This window comes from Rhineura floridana, chromosome 9 (genome assembly GCF_030035675.1).
Source record: "Rhineura floridana isolate rRhiFlo1 chromosome 9, rRhiFlo1.hap2, whole genome shotgun sequence".
Classification (NCBI taxonomy): Eukaryota; Metazoa; Chordata; class Lepidosauria; order Squamata; family Rhineuridae; genus Rhineura; species Rhineura floridana.
In genome coordinates, this window is record NC_084488.1 from 83,129,754 (window position 1) to 83,155,220 (window position 25,467).

At 41.2% G+C, this 25,467-nt stretch overlaps 2 protein-coding genes across 4 annotated transcripts in view; both read left to right on the forward strand.

Moving 5' to 3' along the window:
- QRFPR (pyroglutamylated RFamide peptide receptor) overlaps positions 1-16,888 on the forward strand; it is a 36,988-nt gene extending 20,100 nt beyond the window's left edge. The window contains exons 2-7 of one of the 3 annotated variants that reach the window (XM_061584337.1): positions 81-239; positions 2,238-2,320; positions 5,857-6,092; positions 8,887-8,984; positions 12,345-12,436; positions 15,322-15,406. In XM_061584337.1, the coding sequence (XP_061440321.1) occupies positions 81-239; positions 2,238-2,320; positions 5,857-6,092; positions 8,887-8,984; positions 12,345-12,397 (629 nt within the window). In that variant the 3' untranslated portion in view covers positions 12,398-12,436; positions 15,322-15,406. Of the gene's footprint in view, positions 1-80; positions 240-2,237; positions 2,321-5,856; positions 6,093-8,886; positions 8,985-12,344; positions 12,437-15,321 lie in introns of all 3 variants that reach the window. The other 2 variants (XM_061584334.1, XM_061584335.1) reach the window with 2 other exon arrangements.
- Positions 16,889-24,283: 7,395 nt separating this feature from the next.
- TNIP3 (TNFAIP3 interacting protein 3) overlaps positions 24,284-25,467 on the forward strand; it is a 145,846-nt gene continuing 144,662 nt past the window's right edge. The window contains exon 1 of the mRNA XM_061582942.1: positions 24,284-24,431. Within this exon, the coding sequence (XP_061438926.1) occupies positions 24,284-24,431 (148 nt within the window). The remainder of the gene's footprint in view (positions 24,432-25,467) is intronic.

Below are 25,467 nucleotides of genomic sequence, written 5' to 3' on the forward strand. Positions count from 1 at the left end.
CTATTGGTGTGTTTTGTTCTATGGTGCAATATAGAGATTGATACTATGTTGAAGACTTGTTTTGTTTTAATCCTTTATAGGTGCCTTTGCCTGCAAGATGGTGCCTTTTATTCAATCCACTGCAATAGTTACTGAGATTCTTACAATGACCTGCATTGCTGTAGAAAGGCATAATGGGATCGTCCACCCTCTCAAAATGAAATGGCAATACACCAACAGAAGAGCATACACAATGCTTGGTAAGGTCTCAGGCAACTTTGATATATAAGTATACAGTATGTTGCTGAGGATTTCACGATTTTGGTATGATGGCTTTAGAGCAGGAGTGGGGAATCTGGGGCCCTCTGGATTTCGTTGGACCTGGCCGTTGGCCATGCTGAGTGGGACCAATGTGAGTTGGAGTTCAACAATATCTGGAGGGCTACAGGTTACCCATCTCTGATTTAGAGGGATGTGGCTGCTATCTGAGAAGTTCAGTTTCTCTGATTGTTTTAAGAATAATCCATTTGGGATGCATACAAATTAAGAGTCCCTCTTTCCAAACATACTTTATCAGTTGCTGGGCATACTGAATCAAGTGAAACTATTTATTTCATTTATTTGTGCATTGTCTACCCCACCTTTCAACCACAAGTCTTCTGAAGCAGCTTATAAAAATTTCAAACTAAAAGGTACAAGACGATCACAATAATAAAATAAAGTTACTAAAAGAAATGGGAGTAACAGCAACACAACTGCAACAGCAGAAAAATAATTAAAAGAAGCCAAATGCAAAACAGGATGGCTTCACTGCTTGCCTGATGAAGAGAGATGAAGCCAAAGAGAAGCCAACTGGACACCACTGTTGAGAAGAACCTTTCAGATGTTGTAGCCAGTTAAGACTCTGAAGGCAAAAGAACATGGAGCAGCCCGCTCCCAATGGTTAATATAGTGGGTAGACAGACTCATAGGGAGATGGACCTTCAAATAGCCTGGACCAAAGCTTTTTAGGGCTTAGTATCATCTCAACTTGTGCCAAGAAACAAACTGGAAGCCACTGCAATTCACATAGCATTGGAGTAATGTGCTCCACAAAGCTAATCCCTGTTAATACTTTGGTTGGCATATTTTGTATGAAGGCCCAGTGCAAAATGAGTTCCACAGCCAAAACTCCATAGACAAACTACATTTTTGCAACTTCTCCAACAAATGTTCACTGTAAAAATGACCTCGTTCCACTTGATTCCCAGTATATAACATTGTTTCCTTCCTCTTTCTCTCTTTTTCTGTTGGTGGTGATAATTCTATGGGAGGGCAAAAATGCTTTAAAATGCATTAAAATATATTTGCTTTTGTCTGTGCATGAGCTGTACTAGGACTTTTTCCTTCCTGAAACCCTGGTGGCTTCCACATGTTCAGAATTCTTTAAAAAGTGCCCACAGTGCATCCTTGAAACAATGGAATAGGCAGAATGCCTTGAGAATCTCTGTTGCATCCAAAAGAGGCCAGGCAATGCATATGTGCCTTAGGTGCCTGTATACTTGCTTGGTGGGCTAATATTTCTCAGAACATAGCTGGAAGTGACTCTATCTTATACTTCAACGAATGGCAGAAGAGTCCCAGATTCACTCCAGGATGGCATCTGGGATTGGCATTGTTGGGAATCCACTGATGTCCACACCATTGCAGGGGCCCAGTGCTGAACTCCAGAGGCTCCAGGCCCTGCTTTTCTTTTTTGCAGTTGTTGGCTGTTCTCTGAGCATGTAGTCAGTGGCCACAGAGAGGAGGTGGAGAATCCCCCTCCCCTTGTCTTAGTTTCTCACTCAGAGCCAGTTGTGAGGATTGATCCACAAACAGAATACAAGTGAAGGGGCAGCAATGATAGTGCAGGGTCCAGTCAGAGAAGAAGTCCATTGCATGCATACTGCCTAAATTCTCACCATCCCCAAAACCTGAAGCTGGCACTGGATTCGCTTTCTAATTTCTCCCTTCCCCAGTGTTGATTAGTTTTGTGAAAAGGAGATGCAGAATTCCAAATATTTAAACTTTTTAAAAAAAGTATAGCTCATTGCTCTGAATTTACCTACAGGGAAGATGTATATTTCACAATTAGCCCTAATTCTAATCACCCTCTGTATGCTTGCTAATGTTAAAATGTTTGTTGCAATATCTGATCCAGATGTTCCATCTGGTTTCATCACCAATTAACATGAAAATGCTACTTGCTTGCTTTAATTTCCTGCTTTTGTTTCACACAGCTACCCTTTCTATATTTTCAGGCATAGTCTGGTTTTTGGCAGCTATTGTTGGGTCACCTATGTGGCACGTACAGCGACTAGAGGTATGGTTTGTGGGATTGTGCAATTATACCTTCATAGGCCAGTTTGTGTTGAATATCAGTATGAATAGCTTGGGATTTTCCTCCTTGCTGTTCTTCAGGAGATAAATATTATGTGCTGTACAAGTGTTTGACAATTCCAAGTATTTGTAAAACAGTGGCCGTAGAAATGGACCCAAGCAAATAAGACCTGTTTCTGTCGAGGAACAATTGGTTGTAGCAACTGTTACCTCTCTTTGCTTGCATGTTAAGCCAATGTGAGCAGGGCTGTGCTGACTAGTCTCGGCCCTGATGTTACCTGCACTGACCAGCCCCATATCTAAGTGTACAGCACAAACATCTGCAGCAGTGAAGCCTCTGTGTCTGCAGCATTGGTCTGACATGTGAATGATACTAATGAACAGGGTTATAGTTGGCTCTCATGGTTAAATCAGAAAAGATATATTTACAAGACGGCTTACTGGATGTATGGGATGAACACTGAAAATAATTTTTATACTGGCTCTGCCGTACTGATTGGGTTAAACACTTGGCTTAACTATGTCTCATGTAATTTACCTCTACTGCTTCTGGTTCTAGATAATAGGTTCAGGGTATTTTCAACCTGTTTCTTTTAAAAGTTTACCTTGGGTTTTGCCATAACTTTCCTTGTTTCATAGAGCTTAATGATGCCCCGCTCGCTGCACGGCTGACGGGCGGGGCATAATTGCAGATGGGGGCAAAGCTGCCGCCTCCATCTTTAAGTGAGGCAAAAGTCGCACGTTGCACCTATGATGCGAGCGTGACTTGGCTGAAGGGAGGGGCGAGGCTGGAGGGCTTATTTAAGCCCAGCTGCCCCTCCTACCTTCCTCTGTGGAATTGCAATGCCCACCCCGCCCTCCCTCTTTTATGGTGTGCATATGGGTCGCTTCAGGGCCGAGTAGGAATTTTTATGCTGCCCACCCTCGTTGGCGGGCAGGTTTTTCACCTGCTCCACACTATGGGAGGGGGAGGGAATCGGGTTAGGGGGCATTGTTATTAATAGGTGGTTTCGCTGATTTGGCACAATTGATATATTGAAGGCTAATGCCCTATGGGGCAGTTTTGTTATAGCACTGGTGCAGGAAGGTGCGGGAAGGGAAATAGTTAAGGACAGCTAGGTGGCCCCCTTAGGCACCTTTGGAGGTGATTGGCGGTTCCGCAGGCCTGTCTGGCAAGGCTTTGCGGCTTGAGGACAGGATATGGGCTGCCTTTGGGGCCAACTCATCTCATCTACCCAAGGGTTATTCAACCCCGGGTGGGGATGATGTGGGAAGGCCCCCCTACTCACCTACAAGGTGTGGCCGAGGTAAGGGGTAAGCAGATGGGCTTGCCCTTGCCTCAGCAGGGGCTGGTCGCCCAAGAGCTGTATGGCAAGCTACTTGCTTATAGATAGTCCCGCATCTAGTTTTTCCCCTCTGCAGGTCACTTTAAAATTGGGTTTGTCTGCTGTAATTTAATAAAGTGGCCCTTGTTCAACCCAAGCTGATGTGTCAGTGTCTTATTTTGCCCCTCAACTGCAATTGTTTTAGGTATCATCCTACAATAACAGAAGGCTGCTGTCCACATATTTGGCTGCTGTGTTTTCAACATGGTTGCTTTTAAAATGGTTGTAAACCCCATCCCTGATCTAGATCAATTAGTTTGATCAGAAAGAAATGGTGGTTAGTGTGTCTGCATGTGTGGATTGCACATTGCTCAGTGGTAGAACATAATGTTACATACATAATGCCTCAGGTCCAGTTTGAGATGTAAATTTTCCAGATATTTTGAAGCCATGGGGGGAAAACAGTTCCCCCTTCCGGTCCCCCCCCCAGAAAAACATTAATTTGGGGGAAAATGGAAAACTATGCAATGCTTATTTTTTTTAGCACCCTTTAAGATCAAAAGTATTTTTTTTTACTTTAGACATAAAATATATTATGTATGACTTGGTTTGTATTAAGTTATCATAGTTGGTATATTAAAAACAGTTTATTCAGAAAGTAATTACAAATTGATTTTACTTTTCAACATTTTTTGTTATAAATGGAGCTATAAAGAACTTACCATCTCTTCCATTTTGACAATTTATGAGGTACAGGCAAAAAACAATAAAAACAGGAGAACCATCAACACTACACTAAACAAATAAAGTTATTATGGATTCTGAAAATTCTGGTCTCTTCTACCCCTCTAGAGGGTTAAGCAGACATAAAGCACTCATTTCCATAAAAAGAGCTGTGAAAAAGAGGAGTGGGGGAATTATCAATGAATACTACATGAAATTTAATCAGTCTCATTTTCTGAGCTGTCAGCATCTGTTTCAACTTCTTCATATTTGTCATAATATTTATCATGGATTTTGAAAAACTGAAAGTTTTCCAGATTGAAACAAGCTTCTATACTCTTTTACATGTTGTAACCCAAATTTATTTGGAAAAAAACAAAAAAGTTTTTCCCCCCAATTTTTTTCTGATTGTTACCCCCGGGGCTTCACATCTCTAGGTTCAGTCATTGCTCAGGTAACAAGGCCGGGAAAGGCTTTTCTGGCTGGTTTCCTAAATGGTGTACACCTAAATAAACCAATGGTCACTCCTGAAGCTGCATTCAGACAGCCGTTTATTCCGTTTTCCCGATGTTTCCTTACTCGATAATTTCCACATTTCATTTGATCTTTCACGTGATGTAAAAGCTACCTCTGGAAATCTAATGGGATATAGTATACATTTAGCACTCATTTCTGTGTTAATTGCTTCCCGAAAAAATCCATTTGCAGTCCAATTAACTCAGAAAATTGCAGGAGTGAACTGACTAAATTTGGAGTGGTATACCAGCATACAGTTCTTTCCTGCCATTTTCAAGGGGGAATCATGAGGGAATAGAAGTGTGCAATCACAGAAGAGTGGGGGAGTAGTAACATGCCCAATGACGTTCATTGTTGTGTCACACCACGCCCACTGGTATGAATGAACTTTAGCAGAGCATGGGGGTATATCAGTCAAAAAGCCACAGTTCCTTAATGCAAGAGGTACTGCAGTGTGAAAGGAACGTTAGAAATTGAGACAGAAGTGCTGTCATTGTAATCAGTAAAACTAATGCAATAAACCCCAAGTCTGAATGCATCCTGAGTCAGGACACGGCAGTTTTGTCAGGTTTATTACAGCCTATGCTTAAACCTCTGTGTATATTTGATGAAATAGGATGCACCTTTTCCTTCCTTTGGGTGGAATCCAACATAACACTAAGCAAACATTCTCTCACTCAGTGCAAGGATTTTTGCATACCCAACAGAACATTCTCACCCTCTTTTCCCCCTGCACACCCCCTAAATATGTTTTAGGGGTTCCCCCAATCTTTGGAAGCAGATTTGGGGAGGACGTGGGGCACACATGGTGGAAGAAGTGGGGGGAAAGCCACATTGTGCAAGCAGAAATCCTTGCGCTGATGTGATGCGGTAGAACTATACTGCCCTTTGTCTGTAGATCAGGAGTAAGCTCTTTTTTATATATTATGTGTGACTTCCACTTAATTTGTTTCAGAATAAATATGACTTCCTTTATGAAAAAGAGTATGTTTGCTGCTTGGAAGAATGGGCCAGTCCTGTCCATCAGAAGATATATGCTACTTTTATTTTGGCCATTCTCTTCCTGCTCCCACTGATGCTGATGCTCTTGCTCTACAGTAAGATTGGTTATGAGCTCTGGATTAAGAAAAGAGTTGGAGATGCTTCTGTTCTGCAGACCATTCATGGGAATGAGATGTCTAAAATATCACGGTTTGTACAGTCGATCTTTACCATTAAACTCTAAAATCTATGTAACTTTCTTTATTGGCTTCTGTAAAGGAAACTCTTGACTCACTGACTTTTTTTAATTCTTTGAGATCGTCAGTGAACATGAGTAGACGGAGGTTATCTATTAGACTTTGGGCCAAACTACGTGTTACAAACCAGTGCTTGTAATGCAGGGATGGGGAACATGTGACCCTTCAGATGTTGTTGGGACTCCAAATCACATCAGCCCCAGCCACCCACTTAGGGATGATGGGAGCTGTCATGCGCCAACATCTAGAGGATCACGGGTTTTCCATCCTTGTTGCAATGAACCCAACGATCCTTTATGGGTTTTTCAAACATGAAAAGCTGCTTCAGGATGGGGCAATTTAAGATCAAATAAGTGATGGGGAGAGGTGGAGAAAGCTACTTGGGAGATAATTAGGAGTGGGGAAACTGTAGGCAGGAAAAATATTTTAAGGAACGTCTTTTGCTGCCTTCCCCAATCCCAATCACCCCTTCCCAAAACAGCTTTTTCCTTCCAGGATTTTCTTTTTTAAAAAGAAGAATTGTTGAGGTTATAATGTGATGCTTGCCACAACTGTTTTGAACAGTTAAGAGTTCCAAAGGCACAACCCTTAGCTGAGTTTGGTTTCCTTCGGAAGGAGGTTACTGGAAGCTTACAGTATTTTGTAATTTACAAATGTACAGGTTGAGCATAGGTATAGCCACAGCTTAATGCTCCAATAGATACCCCAGTGTACTGCCCAAGAGTAGATCTCCAGAGACAGGCACAACCAAAACAGTCCCACAACAGAGCCAATGTGGTATAGTGGTTAGAGTGTTGGACTAGGACCTGGAAGACCAGAGTTCAAATCCCCACTTATCCATGAAGCTTGCTGGGTGACCTTGGGCCAGTCACCATCTCTCAGCCTAACCTACCTGACAGGGTTGTTGTGGGGATAAAATGGAGAAGGAGGAGAACTATGTACACCACTTTGAGCTCCTTAGAGAAAGGTGGGATATAAATATAAATATATAAATAAACACACACACACACTTAGAGAGTCCCCAAACTCCCCTCAGCATTCTAAGAAAATGATCAACAATTGTTTTGTGAATGGCCACTGTTAATTACATATTACTCTCTGTACATTCTGCATTTCATTTCTCTCACACTTTTCCCAAAAAAAGTGTGTGTGTATACCTGTGACTCAGGATACTATTTTATGCATCTGATGAAGTAGACCGTAAGGTGCCACAAGTCTTTTTGTTGTTTTTTGAGCAGTCTCTCTCTCTCTCTCTTTTCTGTCCCCCCCAAAAAACCCCATTAAAATTTCTATTTCACACACAGACCTGGATTATATCATCCTTAGCTTGCAGGGGAAGGTATGTCTTTTTACCCCATTCGAAAGACTTAAGGAATGCCTGCCTGTTGAGAGCCATAGACCAGTAATCTCCCTGGCAAAAGATGTCTCTGGCAACATTGCTACCAATACTGAATTCTCAGCCACAATATCTGAATCAGTGTTTTCATGTGGTGGTTAATTTTTTTTTCAGTGCTGTGCTTTTACTGTTTGTGTGATGTTGTTTAGATGTCAGCTGTACATTGCTTTGAGCTCCTTTGGAGGAGGAGCGATTTATAAATATTTTAAACAAATAATATTCAACAAATAAACAAATGACAAAGGTAATTTCAGCAGACTTCCATCAACCCTTTCCTGTCCACACCACCAGTGCTACAACAAAACTAAGGTAATCCACAGCTAGGGGTGGGGGGAAATCTATCAAATCTACACTTTCCAAAACAATATGAAAACCAACACACAACCATCCTTCGAAATTTACACTTATATGAATTGTGCAATGCAGTTCTCCAACCAACCAATATTTACAAAAATGCATTATATGAGGGGAAATTCTACATAAAAAGAAATATATTAGTGAAAAATAACATACAAAATACATTATAATAGAGGAAATTGCTTGCACAAATGTGTACATTAGACAAAACTGCATACAAAAATGTGTTTATTAGGAGAAATTTGTACTAAAATTCAAAAGAATTTCTTGGTTTTTTTAAAAAAATCACAGATTGATGGAGAAATGTGGAGAACTGAATTTATGACTAGAAAAATGAGAAGCTAAGAGCATCAAAATCAATAGATCCTTCCATCCCTGCCCATAGTCGTGAGAAATCAATAGCGTTTTAAAAAACATTACAATGATCTAACCCTTGAAACATAATTTTCTCCCCCTTCCCACAACCTCCACTGATTTTGGCAGTGGCAAAAATCTTTTTATAAAAAAGCTAGACGTAGTGCTGGGGTGGTTGGACCCCTAATGGGGATGCAAAATTGCTCTCTACCTCGTCATCAGATTGATCATTTGATGAGTAGAGAAGGAGCGATTACACCTGATCTATACAGATAATCTGAGAAAGATTGGGGATGTCTATGTATGCTACATGCATTTTTGGCCACACCTACTGTTGGCATATGTCTCCCGAAGAGTTGGCCAAGAGAAAATGTAGCCCTTAGACCCCAAATGGCTAGCTGCTCCTGGTTGACTCTCACTGGCAGCAGTTCCCCATGATCTTAGGCAAAGGTCTTTCCCATCACTTATGGTCTAAGAATGTTTAGCTGGGATGGCAAACTGGAACCTTCTGTATGCATAGCGTGTACTTTACCTCTGAGCTATAGCCCTGTCTGCATCATCTGTATTCCCCCTAAAGGCTCAGGACTTATCCATACATCTGTGCAGAAATTCTCAGTACAAGCTCTCTCTCTTTTTTCAGGAAGAAGAAGCGAGCAATCGTTATGATGGTAACTGTTGTGGTTTTGTTCGCCATCTGCTGGGCTCCTTTTCATGTGATGCATATGATGATAGAGTACAGTGAGTAGCTTGCTCTTCTGAAAGTGTAGTGCTTGGTGGTTGTTTTTATCAAAGAAGCAAAAAAAAATAACAACCCAGAAAAAAACCAAAACGTCAAATCCTCAAAGTGGTACTGGAAAATTAAATCTTATAAAATAATTAAATGCCCATATAAAATGCCCAATGCATTTCAGTTATGATCTTCAGGGACACTGAAAGAAGTTAATGATGCTATCATAATACAGATTCATTTACGCATAGTGATTAGTTGTAATAGAACAACTTATTATAAAAAAAAGCTTAATACAGAGGTTCCCAAACTGGTCTGTGGCCCACCAGTGGCCCGTGAGCTTCATGCTAGTGGTCCGCGGTGTGTCTTTGAAGAACAGCAGCAGCAACAGTGATTCCAGTCCCCTGATCATCCTTGTTGCCCTCCTCTGAAACTGTTCCAGTTTGTCTGCATCCTTCTTCAAGTGTGGAGACCAGAACTGGATGCAGTATTCAAGATGAGGCCTAACCAGTGCTGAATAGAGGGAAACTAATACTTCACGTGATTTGGAAACTATACTTCTGTTAATGCAGCCTAATATAACATTTGCCTTTTTTGCAGCCACATCGCACTGTTGGCTCATATTCAGCTTGTGACCAACAACAATTCCAAGATCCTTCTCACATTTCGTATTGCTAAGCCAAGTATCACCCATCTGATAATTGTGCATTTGGTTTCTTTTTCCTAAGTGTAGAACTTTGCATTTATTCCTGTTGAATTTCATTCTGTTGTTTTCAGCCCAATGCTCCAGCCTATCAAGGTCCCTTTGAATTTTGTTTCTGTCTTCCATGGTATTAGCTGTGCTCCCCAATTTTGTATCATCTGCAAATTTGATAAGCATGCTCTGTACCTCGTCATCCAAGTCGTTAATAAAAATGTTGAAGAGCACTGGACCCAGGCCCGAGCCCTGTGGTATCCCACTCATTACTTCTGCCCAATTTGAAAAGGAACCATTGATAAGCACTCTTTGAGTACAATTCAGGAGCCAACTGTGGATCCAGCTGATAGTTGTTCCATCCAGCCCACATTTAGGTAGTTTGCTAATCAGAATATCATGGGGCACTTTGTCAACAGCTTTGCTGAAGTTGAGATATATTATGTCCACATCATTCCCACAGTCAACCAGGGAGGTTACCCAATCAAAAAATGAGATAAGTTTAGTTTGGCAGGATTTGTTCTTCATAAATCCATGTTGGCTCCTATTAATCACTGCATTGTTTTCAGGGTGCTTACAGATTGACTGCTTTATAATCTGCTCCAGAGTTTTTTGAGGGATTGATGTTAGGCTGACTGGTCTGTAGTTCCCCGGTTCCTCCTTTTTGCCCTTTTTGAAGATAGGGACAACATTAGCTCTCCTCCAGTCATCAGGCACTTCATCAGTCCTCCACAATTTTGTAAAGATAATAGACAGTGGTTCTGAGAGTTCTTCAGCCAGTTCCTTCAGTACTCTAGGATGCAGTTTATCGGGCCCTGCTGATTTGAACTTGTTCAAAGTAATTAGATATTCCTCAACCGTTAGTCTATCAATCTCAAGCTGCAATTCTGCCCCTCAAACTTTACATTTGCCAAGAGAATCACAGACCCTCTTTTGGGAGTAGGAGTTCAGCACTTCTGCCTTTTCTTTGTCATCTGTTATCATTTCCTTTCTCTGTCTTTTACTATGGACGTACCTAAAGAAAGCTTTTTTATTGCTTGTAGCATCCCTTGCTAACCTCAGCTCATTCTCAGCTTTAGCCCTCCTGACACCATCCCTGCAATTCCATGATACCTGCCTGTACTCTTCCTTTGTGGCCTGGCCTTTTTTCCACTTCCTGTATGTGTCCTTTTTTGTTTTCAGGTCATCTCTAAGCTTTTTGTGAAGCCACATTGGCTTTTTCTGCTGTTTCCCCCTTTTTTCCCTTGTTGGAATTGCTTGCCATTGCACTTTTAGAATTTCTTTATTTGGAAACTCCCACCCATCTTGGATTCCTTTTCTCATTAGGGTGGCTTGCCATGGAGCTGTACTTACAATTGTTCTGAGTTTATTAAAATCAGCTTTCCTGAAGTCCAGGGTGTGCGTATGGCTACTCTCAGCTTTTGCTTCTGTTAAAAGCAAGACTTCAAGTGTGGTGTGGTCACTTTCCCCCAGAGTTCCTGTAACTGCCACTTCATCCACCAAATCATCTCTATTGGTTAGAATCAAGTCCAGGATAGCTGATCCTCTTGTTGCTTCCTCCACTTTCTGTAGGAGAAAGTTATCTCCAACACAAGTCAGAAATTTCTTGGAGGGGCTGTGTTTGGCAGAGTTTATCTCCCAACAGATATCGGGATAATTGAAGTTCCCCATTACTCTACATCATGCCTCCTTGAAACACTGGCAATTTGGTTTTCAAAAGTTACATTCTCATCTTCTCCTTGATTGGGTGGTCGGTAGTAGACTCCAAGCACCACATTCCTTTTATTACTTGCCCCATTAATTTTAATCCAGATACTCTATGATTCTAAGTATGAGAAGTAATAAAATTATTATTATTATTATTATTATTATTATTAGATTTATATCCCACCTTTCCTCCCAGCAGGAGCCCAGGGAGGCAAACAAAAGCACCAAAAACATTAAAACATCATAAAAACAAACTTTAAAACACATTAAAACAAAACATATTCAAAAACGTAACTTTAAAAAAGCTTTCAAAACATCTAAGATTAAAAACATTTTAAAAAAAGGTTTAAGAACATATTAAAAAGCAACTCCAACACAGAGGCAGATTGGGATAGGTCTCAACTTAAAAGGCTTGTTGAAAGAGGAAAGTCTTCAATAAGTGCTGAAAAGCTAACAGAGATGGCGCCTGTCTCATATTTAAGGGTAGGGAATTCCACAGGGTAGGTGCCGCTACACTAAAGGCCCGTTTCCTCTGTTGTGCAGAACAGACCTCCTGATAAGATGGTATCTGCAAAATGCAATTCAAAATAATACAGCATCTAGCACAGCACATTACAATTGCTTCAACAGGCAGAAAAATCATGAAGTGATCTGCCAAGACTCTCAGCAATTTTCAAGTGGTCTGTAGGGGAAAAAGTTTGGGAACCACTGTCTTAATACCTTTTACTGTTTTGTAAAATTTCATTATCTTGTACCATTTTGAGGATTTGGATTCTTTTTGCCTCCTTACGTTTGATGATCCTTTCTTTCCTTTATAGTTTTTTTAATCGGCAATTTCTTTCTATACTCGTTGCCAGAATTGCTTCTTGACTTTCTTTTCTTTTCTGTCTTGAATTATTGTGCACTCCCTTACCTAAGTTATCTGGACTTTTAACATAACCCAAATCATAATTGAATTATCCCAATGCAGGGCCACGTTCACATCATGCACCATTACTACTTATTGCTTGCATGTCAAGATAACAACAGAATGAAAAGATGGCATGGGGAAAGCTGTGCCAGGTAATAAACATCACACCTTAAATAAGATCTGTAGCTATTTTAAAATATGCACACACCCCTTTCTCTTTTTTGTTAGTCTATCTATGGGTATGTTCGGGGAGAGGAAAGGTTTGTACATCCATGAACTTGGTGGGAGAGGGAATCTATTTGAGACATTCTTGGCTCCCACATTTGGCAGATACAAGATCAAATGTTCATACTGAATGAAGAGCAAGTGCGGTATAGTGGTTAGTGGGTCAGACTAGGACCTGGGAGACTAGGATTCAAATCCCCACTCAGCCTTGAAGCTCCTTGGGCCAGTCACTGTGTTTCAGCCTAACCTACCTCACAGGGTTGTTGTGAGGATAAACTGAAGAGGGGAGAACCATGTATGCCACCTTGAGCTTCTTGGAAGAAATGTGGGATATAAAATTAATAATTAAGAAATAGATAAATAGTGGTTTGCCTTTAGGGTACCATAGAAATGTTAGAGAAATAAGCACTATTGATGGATATTCCGAATCTCACATGAGAGAGGTGTATGGTAACATGTGCTCACCCTGTATCAGGTATTACGGGTGGGGAAAGGGGTAGTCTACAGCAAGGCAGCCTGCCAAATTGAATAGGCTATCCTAGTGCGCAGGAACCGTTGGTGTTTCAGGTCACACATCCTGTGGGCATTTGGCAGGCTGCCCTGCGGCAGACATGCCATGGACAGTGCTTAGGAGAGGCTGGTGGGCATTGTGACAGTGGGGACCATGCATGCACATGCAGTCCCACTCTCCCCCCTTACATGATTATCATTGCATTGTTCTGAATGCCTGAACAGAGCTAAATTCTTTTATTGAGGGATTGTTCCCCTTGACTAATAGAACATCTATTTAACTTGGGCATGAATGACAAATGACAAACAATCTGAAACGTTTTGCAATTAATGCTCAACCATTCTTGTAAGTTTTTAGCTTGGTACTAGTTAATTTTAAAAGCCCAACAGTACTCTGCAGCCACAGAATCCAATCACATTACTTGGCAGATAAAACCTCCAAGCTACATAAGCTTGTGACTGTCTATTATTAAATCCTCACACAGTTTCTGTCACTCTGATGGGCAGGTGTAGGTGGTAAAAGGATTTCTCTGTAGTGTTCTCCTGAGTGGAAGTAGCCATCCAGCATCAATGGTTTCCCCACCCCAGTACAATAATGTCACCACATGCAGTTCTCTATTCCCCCCCCCAAGAGTGGATGATAAAGGGGTGTTCTTAGGAACATTGTTAAAATGGAGGCCAAAAAATACTTTGCATGCAGAAGGTCTCAGATTTAATCCCTGGCATTTCTGGTTTATATGATCAGGTAGCCAAACTGGATAAAATTTGCAGGCAAGGTCACCCCTTCTGGGCAGGTAACAAATAGGGTGTAGGAGGGACTTATAAATGAGGAAAAAAGTATTTGAGACTTTAAGAAAAAGTCATTTTCTTTGTTCAGTTTCATTCACATAGATAGATATAGATGTGGATGTGCCTGCACACACAAATAGTTATGGTGCACAAAGTTCTACTTAAAAACCTTTCCTGCTTGTAAACTCTCGGGGGCCACATGAGAATGGGCCTTTTCAGTGTTACTTCCCCCCCTCCCACCATCTGTGGAATGCTTTCCCTAAGGATATGTGCCTGGCACCATCCTTGGCAGTTTTTAGGTGTCAAGCTAAGACGATTCTATTAATCCAGGCCTTTGGTTAATGTTGCCTCCTACACTGGTGCTCATCTTTTAGTGGGGTCAGCAGGACCTTATTAATATATTGCTGGATGAGCATTTTATGGATTTTGTACTGCCATTGTTTTACATTTTTCTGGTTTTAAATTGTTTTCATGTATTCTATTTTATTCTGTCAAGTCACTTTAAGACTTTTTCTGTATAAAGTGACTGATACATGATATTTATAATAATTGGATAAATCATATAAATAATAAAAGCAGAGAGGGGAGTTTGGTCCTCCTTGCTCCTTGGTCCACAGCTGAGAAGCCCAGATCATCACTGTGGCTTTAAGTTGTGAGGAATAGAGGCAGAGGAGATAACAAAGGTGACAAGATCAATTTTCTCTGCTTACTACCACCTGCAAAAACAACAACCCCCCTCCAGTGCATCCAGAACAGGGGAATCATAGCCTGGGAAAATTTTCAGTTGGCAGAAGATCTCAGCTATGCTGCCTGCCTGATAGAGCTTGTGGTCTCATACATTGCTGTCCTACATAACTTGTAGCAAGAAGGTGGTCCCCTGCCCCGCATGACCTGAGCAGCCAGAGAGGAAGTTGCTGCAGAAGACAGAGCTTAATTCAGGGCATGGGGACACTTCGTGGAGCTCCACATATCGGTTGCTCGAGAGGTTGGCTGAGCAGCAGAGAGCTGTTCATAAGACTGGGTCAGAGAGTTTTGTGTCAGCCACCCACTCAGCAGTGGGAAGAGAGCATTTCCTAGTTAACAACTAGCAAAGATCATGGAAACAGCTTCTGATGCAGTCCTCCTTTGTCCTTCCCAAAAGCACTGTGACTGGAAGTAAAAAGGAGAGCTCGGATAAAGTCATTCCCTGGTTGGAAGACAAAAACAACCAGAAGACTACAACCCCTCTCCTCTGTCTCCTCTCTGCCTGGTGATAAAAATCTATAGAGACCTTGGAGGCACAAAATTGTATCAAATTGAGCCAGAAAAGTAAAACACCCTTTTAAGGCTTTGAAGGGGTTCCAAAGTCTTGCAGGGTGTTTTACTTCTCTATCTTCTTTACCTTAGATTCAAGTTGCCTTGGATTCAGAGGCAGCCTAAATATCTCCGAAGTGTGGGTATTCTCACCATCAAATTGCCACACAATGCTTCCCAATGCAAAGCTAGTTCTTAATGTGTATTTTCTTCTCTCTAGGTAATTTTGAAAGGGAATACGATGATGTCACCATTAAGATTATCTTTGGCATTGTTCAGATCATTGGGTTTTCCAATTCCATTTGCAACCCCATTGTGTATGCCTTTATGAATGAGAACTTCAAGAAAAACTTCCTCTCTGCCATTTGCTTTTGTGTTGTAAAAGAAAACCTGTCTCTGTCCAGGCGGCGTGGAAACTTGGCAATTACAATGATGCAGCATAAGGAAGTTGGCTCAATGAAAGAACCCATCTCTTCAGGAGAAAACAAAAGAGAAGCATTCAGTGAAGGAAACATCGAGGTGAAATTCTGCAACCAGCCATTTGCCAAAAGGAATTCCAGAAGGCACCTTGTTTTGTTTACCTCTGAACTCACTGGGCAGGCTTCACTGGGACACTAGCATCATGGAAGTTTCAATGGAACCTTGTGTTCTAACATTTGAAAATTGTTGCAACATAATAGGCCTGGCTAATCCAAATGCTTCATGTAAATAATAGGCCATCTGCCTTTCCCTGGTCAAGACAGCAGTGCATTTCAGGGTCCAGCTCCTCCAGCTGCCAGCTCAGGCTGTTGATCTCAGGGACTGTGAGTTTGGAGCTTGTACCTCCAAGTCTGGATTTGGTGTGTGGCTATCCATGGCACTAGTCTGGTTCTGATACTGAGCTAAGAACTAAGCCAACCTTCTCCACCTCTTGGAAGCAGCACACTATAGGAATTAATAACCACTGCTAGGGGATGGTGCAGCATTGTTTTATTCCTTCCTTCAGTTTCTTCCTCCTTTCCTTTGATAGGCTTCCCATGGACTCACATGGAACTTCTTCCTTTTCTTTTTGATGTGCTGTTCTCCAATTTAAGGACAAGAATTTGCTTAATTGGAAGGTAAACTACTTTGGCTTAGTTAACCTTGAAGATGCTTGGAGACTTGGCTTCTTGACTGAGAGGCATCCCCAGTAACGCTGTTTAAAGGGTCTTTACAAAACAGAGAATTGTAAACATGTTGCGCTATTAGATTTTGCCTAAAGCTGAAGGATTTTCACTACTAGTTTAATGATGTGTTTTGTTACTTCTAGCTTTTCACCAGTATTCTAAACTTGACTTACAGAATATTTTTTAAACCTCTGCATGCAGTCTTGTTAAGGGAAGTTCATTTGTCTTTGTATAATATGTACTGTTGCCTTGAAATAACTGGCCAAATAGAAATCCAAACAGTTCAGCCGAATTACCTATTATTTGTATTGCATCCATTCAGCATACAGGGCCAGTGCTTTCAGCAAAGTTAAGATTATGAATGCAGTGCAAATGTTGGAGAATATATTTCCTAACACAGATATTTTATTTATTAAGACATTTTAATGTTCATGTTCACTTTTAAAATTGTTATATCCTGTCATTTCCTCTCTCCCTTCTGCCCTTATGTCCAACCTTTATCTGTAATAAGTATGCCTTCTCCGAGGCATACTAATTTAAGTTAATTTAATTTAAAATCTGCTGTGATTGTTTTTAAATTATTTTATTTTATATGTTTTTGTTGTATTATACTATGTGATTTTATTGTATTTTCTGTGTTCACCGCCCAGAGAGCTATTGCTAGTCGGGCGGTATATAAGTCTAATAAATAAATAAATAAATAAATGGTTTTTTTTTAAACATTATTACTCTTCAATTCAAATGACAGCCCCTCAATACACTGAGCATTTATTTGGTTTTCAACTGCTCGTAATTTCTGTTGTGTAGACATTCAAAGTGCATCTCAAAATACTATTTTATGCATTAGGAATCCTAATTATGCATCCTTTTAAAAAGTGTTTAGAACTGAATAAGGATCCTCAGCTCCATTTAATGGCAAGATAGTATCACAGAAACAGCAACATAACCCACTCGCTCCCTGGCTCCTGCCTAAGTAGGGCTTTACTCTATTCTGCTTCAGTCTCTCAGGCTGAGTGGTATTCAGCAACTTCAGAACCCTCAAAAACATTACAACCCAGACACTCTCTCTGGGCAAGAAAAAACAACACATACACACACAATTTCAGTTATCACCCAATAAAATGTCACTCACTTTCTCCTCATGGCAACCCCAAAGGAATGAACCCAAAGGGACAATTGTTCTTTGGGATCAGCCTCTGCACTGCAACAGCCCTCTTACCTGGTTTGGGGGTTTGAGTACCAGTCATTAACTGCAGCTATTTCCACTCTTCCTCTGGTGTCAGCTCTGATTCAGCATGGCCCAGGACATATTTCTAGAATTCTTTTGGACAGTCAGGATTACTCCAAAAGGCACCCTCAAGACATGTGTCCCAGAATTCTAGATATCACTAATAGGACTAGATTGCTAATTGGTGATATTATAGCGCCACTATAATCCTTTCACAATATGCACTGCACTTGTATATAATAATGGTAGAGACTCCTTATGCGACTGTGTGTGGTGACACGTATACATTTCCTTACGGTACGGTACCTAATTGATTTCCCATATGAGCCCAACGTTGGAGATCTAGGTCCACATCAAAGTTCTGAGGTGAATCACTTGCCCCAATACAGCAATTTCACTCCATAGAGGATAAGATCTATGTGCCCATGGAAGAGTTGTACATTATGTTCAGTGCTGCACTGGTATGTCTAAAAAAGGCACACTCAAAACTCTGCACTCTGTGTGCTTAAGGTCATTGCAGGGTACTGTGGTTCTGAGACAAAGCTAACGGCTCATGCAGTTGCGGAGATGACCCCCCCATTTTCTAGAGAAGCATTTTTTTATTCCTTATGCACCACAGCAGTATTATTACCATGAGGCTACAGTAGATGGATACTACAGAGGAGAAGGCTGCTTTCCCCTGTGTCTTTAACTCTCACTGAGTATTGTTTGTAAGTGTGAATTTAGGGTCTGCGTGCGTACTCTTTTACCTGTACAACTGGTAGAGAAGTTGTTCATTGGTAACATTGTCATGATTGCTGGAGGATCTGAATAGCTGTGAATGATTTGGGAGTGGCGTCAGTTTCTGCATCTTATCATCCTTTCAATACTGTCAGTTGAGATACTGGTAAATGAGGCTTAGAATATTGCCGTCTCTGCCGTCTTTGTAGGAACCATCATAGTGGGCTGCCAAATAGGAGATTAATAATACTTTGATGGAGAGCAATGCAATGATGGGATTGTTTGCTTATCTATTGTGTGTGTTAGTGAGACTAGATTTTTTGTTTTACAGGCACCCTGCTGATAAACCGTTCAAGAAAATCTGTATGTCCCAGTGGCTGAATCCCTATTTCTTCACACGAGACAAAAGTGTATAAAATTCTTCCTTTGGCTCAGAACATTTGTTTATCTTTAACTTGCATTGTTCGCAGTATATTTTTTATGGATTCCATTTTTGGAAGTCATGGTATTACAGTTTTTCAGAAGAACAGATAGCAAGGTCTAACTATATATCACTTTGCACAGAATAAGGAATCACTTCCTAAACACATCAGTTGAAAGATGAACTTAAGAGAAAAATGTGTTGTATCAGAATGACAATATTTTCCATTACTGGATGTTTAGAAATCTATTGAAAAAGGCAAATCCAGGCTAGAAGACATTTGCAAAGGGACTGAAAATGAAGCTGCCAGTATCATAATGTTGCTATACAAATCTATGGTGTGACAACACTTGGAATATTGTGTGCAGATCTAGTTGCCTCTTCTCCAAAAGGATATTATAGAGCTGGAAAAGGTTTAGAAAAGGGAAGAATGTCAGAGGAATCCATTAAAAATGGACTACCAAGTGGATTTCTTTCATTCACCCATTCAACCCCCATCACAGACTCTTGCTATGAATGCTTTTGCCTTAGTTCTCTACAACTAACTTTTTTTAAAAAAAATGCACACATTATGCGTAGTCACTGATATCTAATTGCTGCTGTCCTGACAGGGATCTCATTGCTTTTATTTTTTCTTAAGTGTTGTTTGTTGTCTTCCTTCCTTTGGGAGGAAGGGCAAGATATAAATTGAATAGATAATTTATTATTATTGTTGTTGTTGTTGTTGTTGTGTGTCTTTTTATTGCTAGAAGCAGCCTGTAGTCACCATGGGTGCAATCATAACCATTTCTATGCAGAAGTAAGTCCTGTTTAATTCAATGGGGTTTACTCCCAGGTAGAGAGGGAAGGATCTGTGTATTTTGGTTCTCTCTGTTTCTCATTTTGCAGTTTTGACTGAATGTACACAGTTTTGCAAGCAATTTCTCCAGATGTAATGCATTTTTGTATGTTATTTTCATGAATATATGCATATTTATACACACTTTCCCCTAATTTAGATATTTTTGTAAACATTGTTTGGTTGGAGAAAGCATTGCAAAATTTGAATAAGTGTGAATTTCCAGGGATGGCTTTGTTTTGGTTCTCATATTGTTTCAGAAAGTGTGGATTTGATAGTTTCATCTTTCAATGTGGACTGAATCAAATTTCTCCCCCATTTCTATTCCCAGGTAAGAGGTTATGATTGCAGCCTTAATCTGCTTCCTGCTGTGAAAAACCAATGCATCATTGATTATTGTTCTTTTCGCATGGAAATAAGTGGTCTCTTTTGTTACCTATTGACTCTGTGTTCCTCAGTTAAAGTATGAAGATTTCAGACTTTACACATATTTAAAACCTGAATTAATTAGAAACATCTGGGAACAGTTGGAAGTGCTAAAATTAACTCTGATGATATGTCTTATAAAATACTTTGAAGAAATTAATTCATGCATACTTGTAATTACATATATTAAAAGAGTTTGATATAACAGATAAAGGATTAAATTATTTGCTACTGTAGTCATTGTACACCGCCCAGAGAGCCTTTGTGGCTTAGGGCGGTATATAAATAAAATAAAATAAAATAAATAAATTGTAATGAAACTAAGAGGAAGGAAATTACACTTACACTTGTGATTTTGTTAACATGCAGAGATTTGTATTTATAATGGGTTTTTGTGTGTGTGTGGCAGATTGGTTGTAGAATGGATGTCAATGTATAAGTATTTATCTGAAGTGTATTTTGTATTCTGTATTTTATATTAAACTAATAATTTTTTTAAAAAAGTGGGCCTTGGGCTGAAAAAAGTTTCCCTCCTCAGTTTACATAAATGAACATGGGTTTCTCCACAGTTTTTAACCTCCTTCATTTTCACAGCTGGCCCATCCAAATTTTTTCATAGGAGATTGTCACATGAAGCACAGGTTCAAATTTGAAAACAAACTGCAAAGAGAGGTTGTGATGCCGCCCCTGGCCAGGTGAATGAGGCCACTAACACAGGCAGTATATTTCTATTGGAATGAGTGGCTGTTCTCCACAGTGACCTTCTGAATATGATTTATTGCTAAAAGGATTGCCTGTTAGGGCTGTGCGCTGGGCTCAGCTGAGTCCTGAACCAAAACTGAATGAATGGGGGTGAATCTGAGCATTGCTTGAGTCAGACTGAGGCAGCCCCGGATTGTTCCTGGTCAAGTTGTGTGGGCCAGAGCAATCTGGGGTTGTCAGGTTGTTACGCCAAAAGGCCCTTTGCATCTGGAGGAAACTCCAATAATTACCAGATGAGAAACCAGATATAAAACAACACCTTTATTAACTTCTTTTGCAAAAGAGAGATCAGGTATCCGACTCGTGTCTGAAAACCCGTCTGAGGCATAGCTACACAGATACATTGATATATTGGCTCCCAAGTTCTCCTTACACACAGCCCCTCCCATCTTGTTAGCAACACTTGTCAAGAGAGCTCCATTGTCTTCTGCATTTACAGTGTTCTAATCTTGAGCGCTCCCTGTGCTGTTCCTACCTCCCCCAGGCACAGCATATTCTTCGCTCGGTCCCTATCTTCTTGGAAGGTGTCCCGTTACGCAGAGCTTGGAAAAGTTACTTTTTAAAACTACAACTCCCATCAGCCCCAGCCAGCATGGCCACTGGATTGGGCTGATGGGAGTTGTAGTTCAAAAAAGTAACTTTTCCAAGCTCTGCCGTTACGTTGGTAAGCTAGCATTTTGAGCATCAAACAGCAACTAAGCATTTTGGCCTTCTCAGGCACTTTTAGTATCCACAGAGGAATTTTGCTTTTCTGCTTCTAAGTTAATTCAGGTTAATCCATTTTCTGCTGTGTCATATTAACACTACATACTATAGTTCCCAAACTATATATCTCATTTATCACAAGGTGGTAGGGCTTCAAGCAGGAAGGAGGGGCAGGTATCGGATAGGAAAAGGAAAAAAACTGCAAAAAGACAAACAGTAAGAGGGACTTAACCTGACCAGTTGCAACTTCCTGAGAAAAGGTAAGAGTTCTCACCTATCCTGCTTCCTGCCTGGTCTCTCCTTTGTCCTGTCCAATGCCCTGCCACCTAAATCCTCTGCTTACCATCCTGCACAATGCTTGTCCATGAGATGTTTCCGTGCAGGAAGTTGAGGATTCCATCCTGCTGGATGCAGGGTGCTGCAAGGGGAGGACTTGCAAACAAGCAACACCATGTGGAACAGCATCTTCCACTTGCCAGCTGGTGGGTGGAAACTTCCAACCTGCAGGGTGTAGGGCGCTGCTTCTTCATGAGGGGTCTTCCTGCAGGGACAGCACTTGTGAATGAGCAGAAGCCTATATGATGGAGTCCTACTGCTCTCAGTCGGAGGAGGAAAATGCAGTGCCTCCTCCTTCCCCTCAATTGTATATTTAATTAGGGTTTAAAAACCTGCAGTTAAACATTAGCCCCACTCCGCAAAGTGATCTGGGACCAGATCCGGGGCAGGTGGCCCTCAGATCGGCATTAGGCAGGTCTGTGCACAGCCCAACTTCTTATGACAATTCTGTTCCCTCGTCCAGTGAGGAATAAGAATATAATCTGATTAGGATTCAGGATTAGGGTTTTGTTTTGTTACTGTTTTTCTTAAGTACTTGAATCCTGCAGGTAGGTGCGGAACCACTGTAATATAGTACCTCCAACTCCTCCCTCCCTCAGTCACTCCAGAAGAATCCCATGGGTAATGGTGTTAAAAGCTTCTGAGAGGTCAAGGAGGATCAAAAGAGTCACGTTGTCCCTGTCTCTCCTGATAAAAGTCACCCGTCAGCTGTTTTTTGTGCTGATACCGGGCCTGAAACCAAACTGGAATGGATCTAGATAATCTGCTTCCTTCAGGCATGCCTGCAGCTGGTGAGCCACCACCCTCTCTATCACCTTGTCTGGGAAGGGAATATTTGAGTCTGGACAATAGTTTTCTAAAACCTCTGGACCCAGGGAGGACCTCTCAAGAGGGGCCACACTGCAGCCTCTTTCTAGGCAGTGGGCATAACTTCATCCCAGAGCGACACATTGAGCACTCCCTGGACCCATCTAGTCAATCCTCTCTTAATAGAGTTTACCAATCATGCTGGGCAGGAACCAAGAGGGTATGTAGTCATCCTCTCCACTGCAAGCATCCTGTCTACCTGCTCAGGCAACAACAACTGAAACTTATCCTACAAGCTGCCATTCAGGGACCAGGGACCTCCAATAAACCTGAACCAATTGCAACATCAAGTTCAGCACGGATACAAATCATTTTCCATCAAAGTGACTCACAAATCTCTCACAACAGGCTATTGAGTGGTCCATTGTTAATGATGCCACACTGGGATGAGCTAGGTGAGAGAGACCACAATAGGAGAAAGGAAGTAGAAGGGCTCAATCCCCCCATTACTGGGTGCATACTTGAGGTCTTTCTGTCTGGGCAGCAGGAGTGGTGATGGACTGGTGTGCAGCAATGATGAATTTTGGAGTTGCAGAAAGCAGTTATTTGAATTCCCCCCAACACACAATTGGCTTTAACCTAGCATTGCTCAGTAGTCCAATAAACATTGTGGGGGAATTTAAATGGCAGCTTCTTTTAGCACCAGACACATCGTCTCCATCTTTTTATTTTGTTGGGTGGCAGGGGTGGTGATGATTGGGGTGTGTGGGAATAATGGACAAATTTTAAAGACCAGACCAGCAGAGGCAGGCATCGGGGTGTATGTTGATGTTGGCAAATGAAGTGAAAGTAGGTTAGACAAGTGCCGAAAGAACTCAAGTTTGTTATTTATCCAGTATTCCTGGTGATTCATATTGTTTGGTGCATGTGGCCAGCTACTCTGGTCACTGTATTATGGTGAATTTTTTACCATCATAAATAATGTATTATTGTTTTTACTGTTTTTAGTGTATGGTTTTATTATTTCTGTGCACTTCTTTGAAATTTAAAAAGTATGCATTTGGAATTGTGTTCTTGGAAGAGAAAACTAACATTCACTTAATTCCTCTTTCGCCAGACTAATTTTTTTCTTTTATGTTGTCTGTCTTTCTCAGAATCTCCAACTATGGCCATAGCAACACACTCCCCAGTAATTAAAATAGGTTGGAAGTATGCATGTGTGTGTGTATGGCTGAGTAGTCCTAGATCTTAGGCACTATCTATACTGCAAATGTATACTGATTTTACACCAATTTTAACTGTCATGCTATCTCACAAAAACTCCTGGTAGTTGCATTTGGTGAGGTTATCATAGCTCTCGGAGTTTCATGCTTTTCCTTCCAAAAGGAAGCCCAAAGCAGTTTATATCATACAAAAACAGGTACCATAACAAAAAGCAAGCAATATGAAATATCTTCCGTCCTATATAATAAAAATGCAAGCTCACGCCATCATGACATCATGCAGCATGACATCGGGGGGGGAGGTGACAAAGAACACTGAATGGGTGGGTGGGCTACCTGGCAGCAGCGCTGGAGGAGGCTGTGCTGGTGACATGGAGGAAGCTCTGCTGGCCGCAGTGGCGCTGCCACCAGAGGAAGCTGCACAGGGCTCCACAGAGGCTCTGGAGGAGGCTGTGGCAGAGAGGATGCCTCACAGGCTACAGTGGTGACAGTGCCAGAGGAGGCTGCATGTGCCATTGTAGTGGCACTGTAGGAGGCCATGTAACCACCAGAGGAGGTCACACAGGCCGCAATGGCAGTGGAGGACTTGGCAGATGAGGCGGCGGCCCCACAGGCCACGGTGTGGAGGAGACTGTGCAGGTTGCGGCAGCAGCACCAGGAGACTACACCAGAGGCGGCCGCACATATTGCAGTGGGTGGGAGGCCTGCAGCCTGGGCAGGTAGGAGGGTGGTGGCAGCAACAGCAGCCCAACAGTCAAGGCAAGCAGCTTGGGGTGAGGAGTGTTGGTGCCTGGAGGTGAGGGGTGATGAGGGGGAGTGTGTGTGTGAGAGAGAGAGTTCCTGTGTCTCTGTGTTTGGGGGTGTCGGTGTGTGGCTGTGTGTTTGGGGGTGCCTGGGGTGTGTCTTGTGTGTTTGGGAGTGGGGGTTGGCGAGCAAAGCCAGCAGGGGGGCTCTGCCCCCTAGTCTGACAATAAAATGCTAAACAAACTAAAACAGACTTTCACTTTAATATTTAAGAAACTGCCAGTTTGATTAATGATCAATACAAAAATCAATAAACAATATATCAACAAACCACAAGGGGATAATGAGATGACACCTTATATTTTAGCCAGAAATATACATTTATTTCCCCCCGCCCAATAATCCGACAGCTAATATACTAAACCCTTTGAACATAACATAAAGGGAGACAGCTCTACCCAAAGCCAGCAGAAGTCACGAGAAGAACAAGGCACAAGGATGGCAAACAACAAAGTAGCAGTAGTAAAGCATCACTGAAAATAAAAACATTTTTTAAAAACAATTTTGGTATGGTATATATGATAGATGGCTAAAAGCCTGTTTCATCTTAGAAGTGATCAAAAGTTACCAGTTCCAAATAGAACAAGGATGTGGCAGTTTGTAGGGATGGCAAGAGCTGTCAATCTCATTTTCTCATTTTTCCAATTTTCCAATTTTAAATTCAGTTCTCTACATTTTTATAAGAATTTGTGTGTATGTGTTTTAAAAAATGAAAGTTCTCCAGCATTTATTTCATTCATTCATTTATTTGTCACCTTTCTTCATAAAAATGAACCCAAAGTAACATATAATAAAAAGATTTAAACCAATATAAAACAAATGCAACTAAAAAGTAAAAAAACATAATAAATGGACAAGGTAGTAGAACACCCAACCCCCTAAAAGAGGCTACTAAAAGCCCTCCAAAAATTAAGAGCTGAATACCTAGGAGAAGAGGAATGTTTTTGCCTG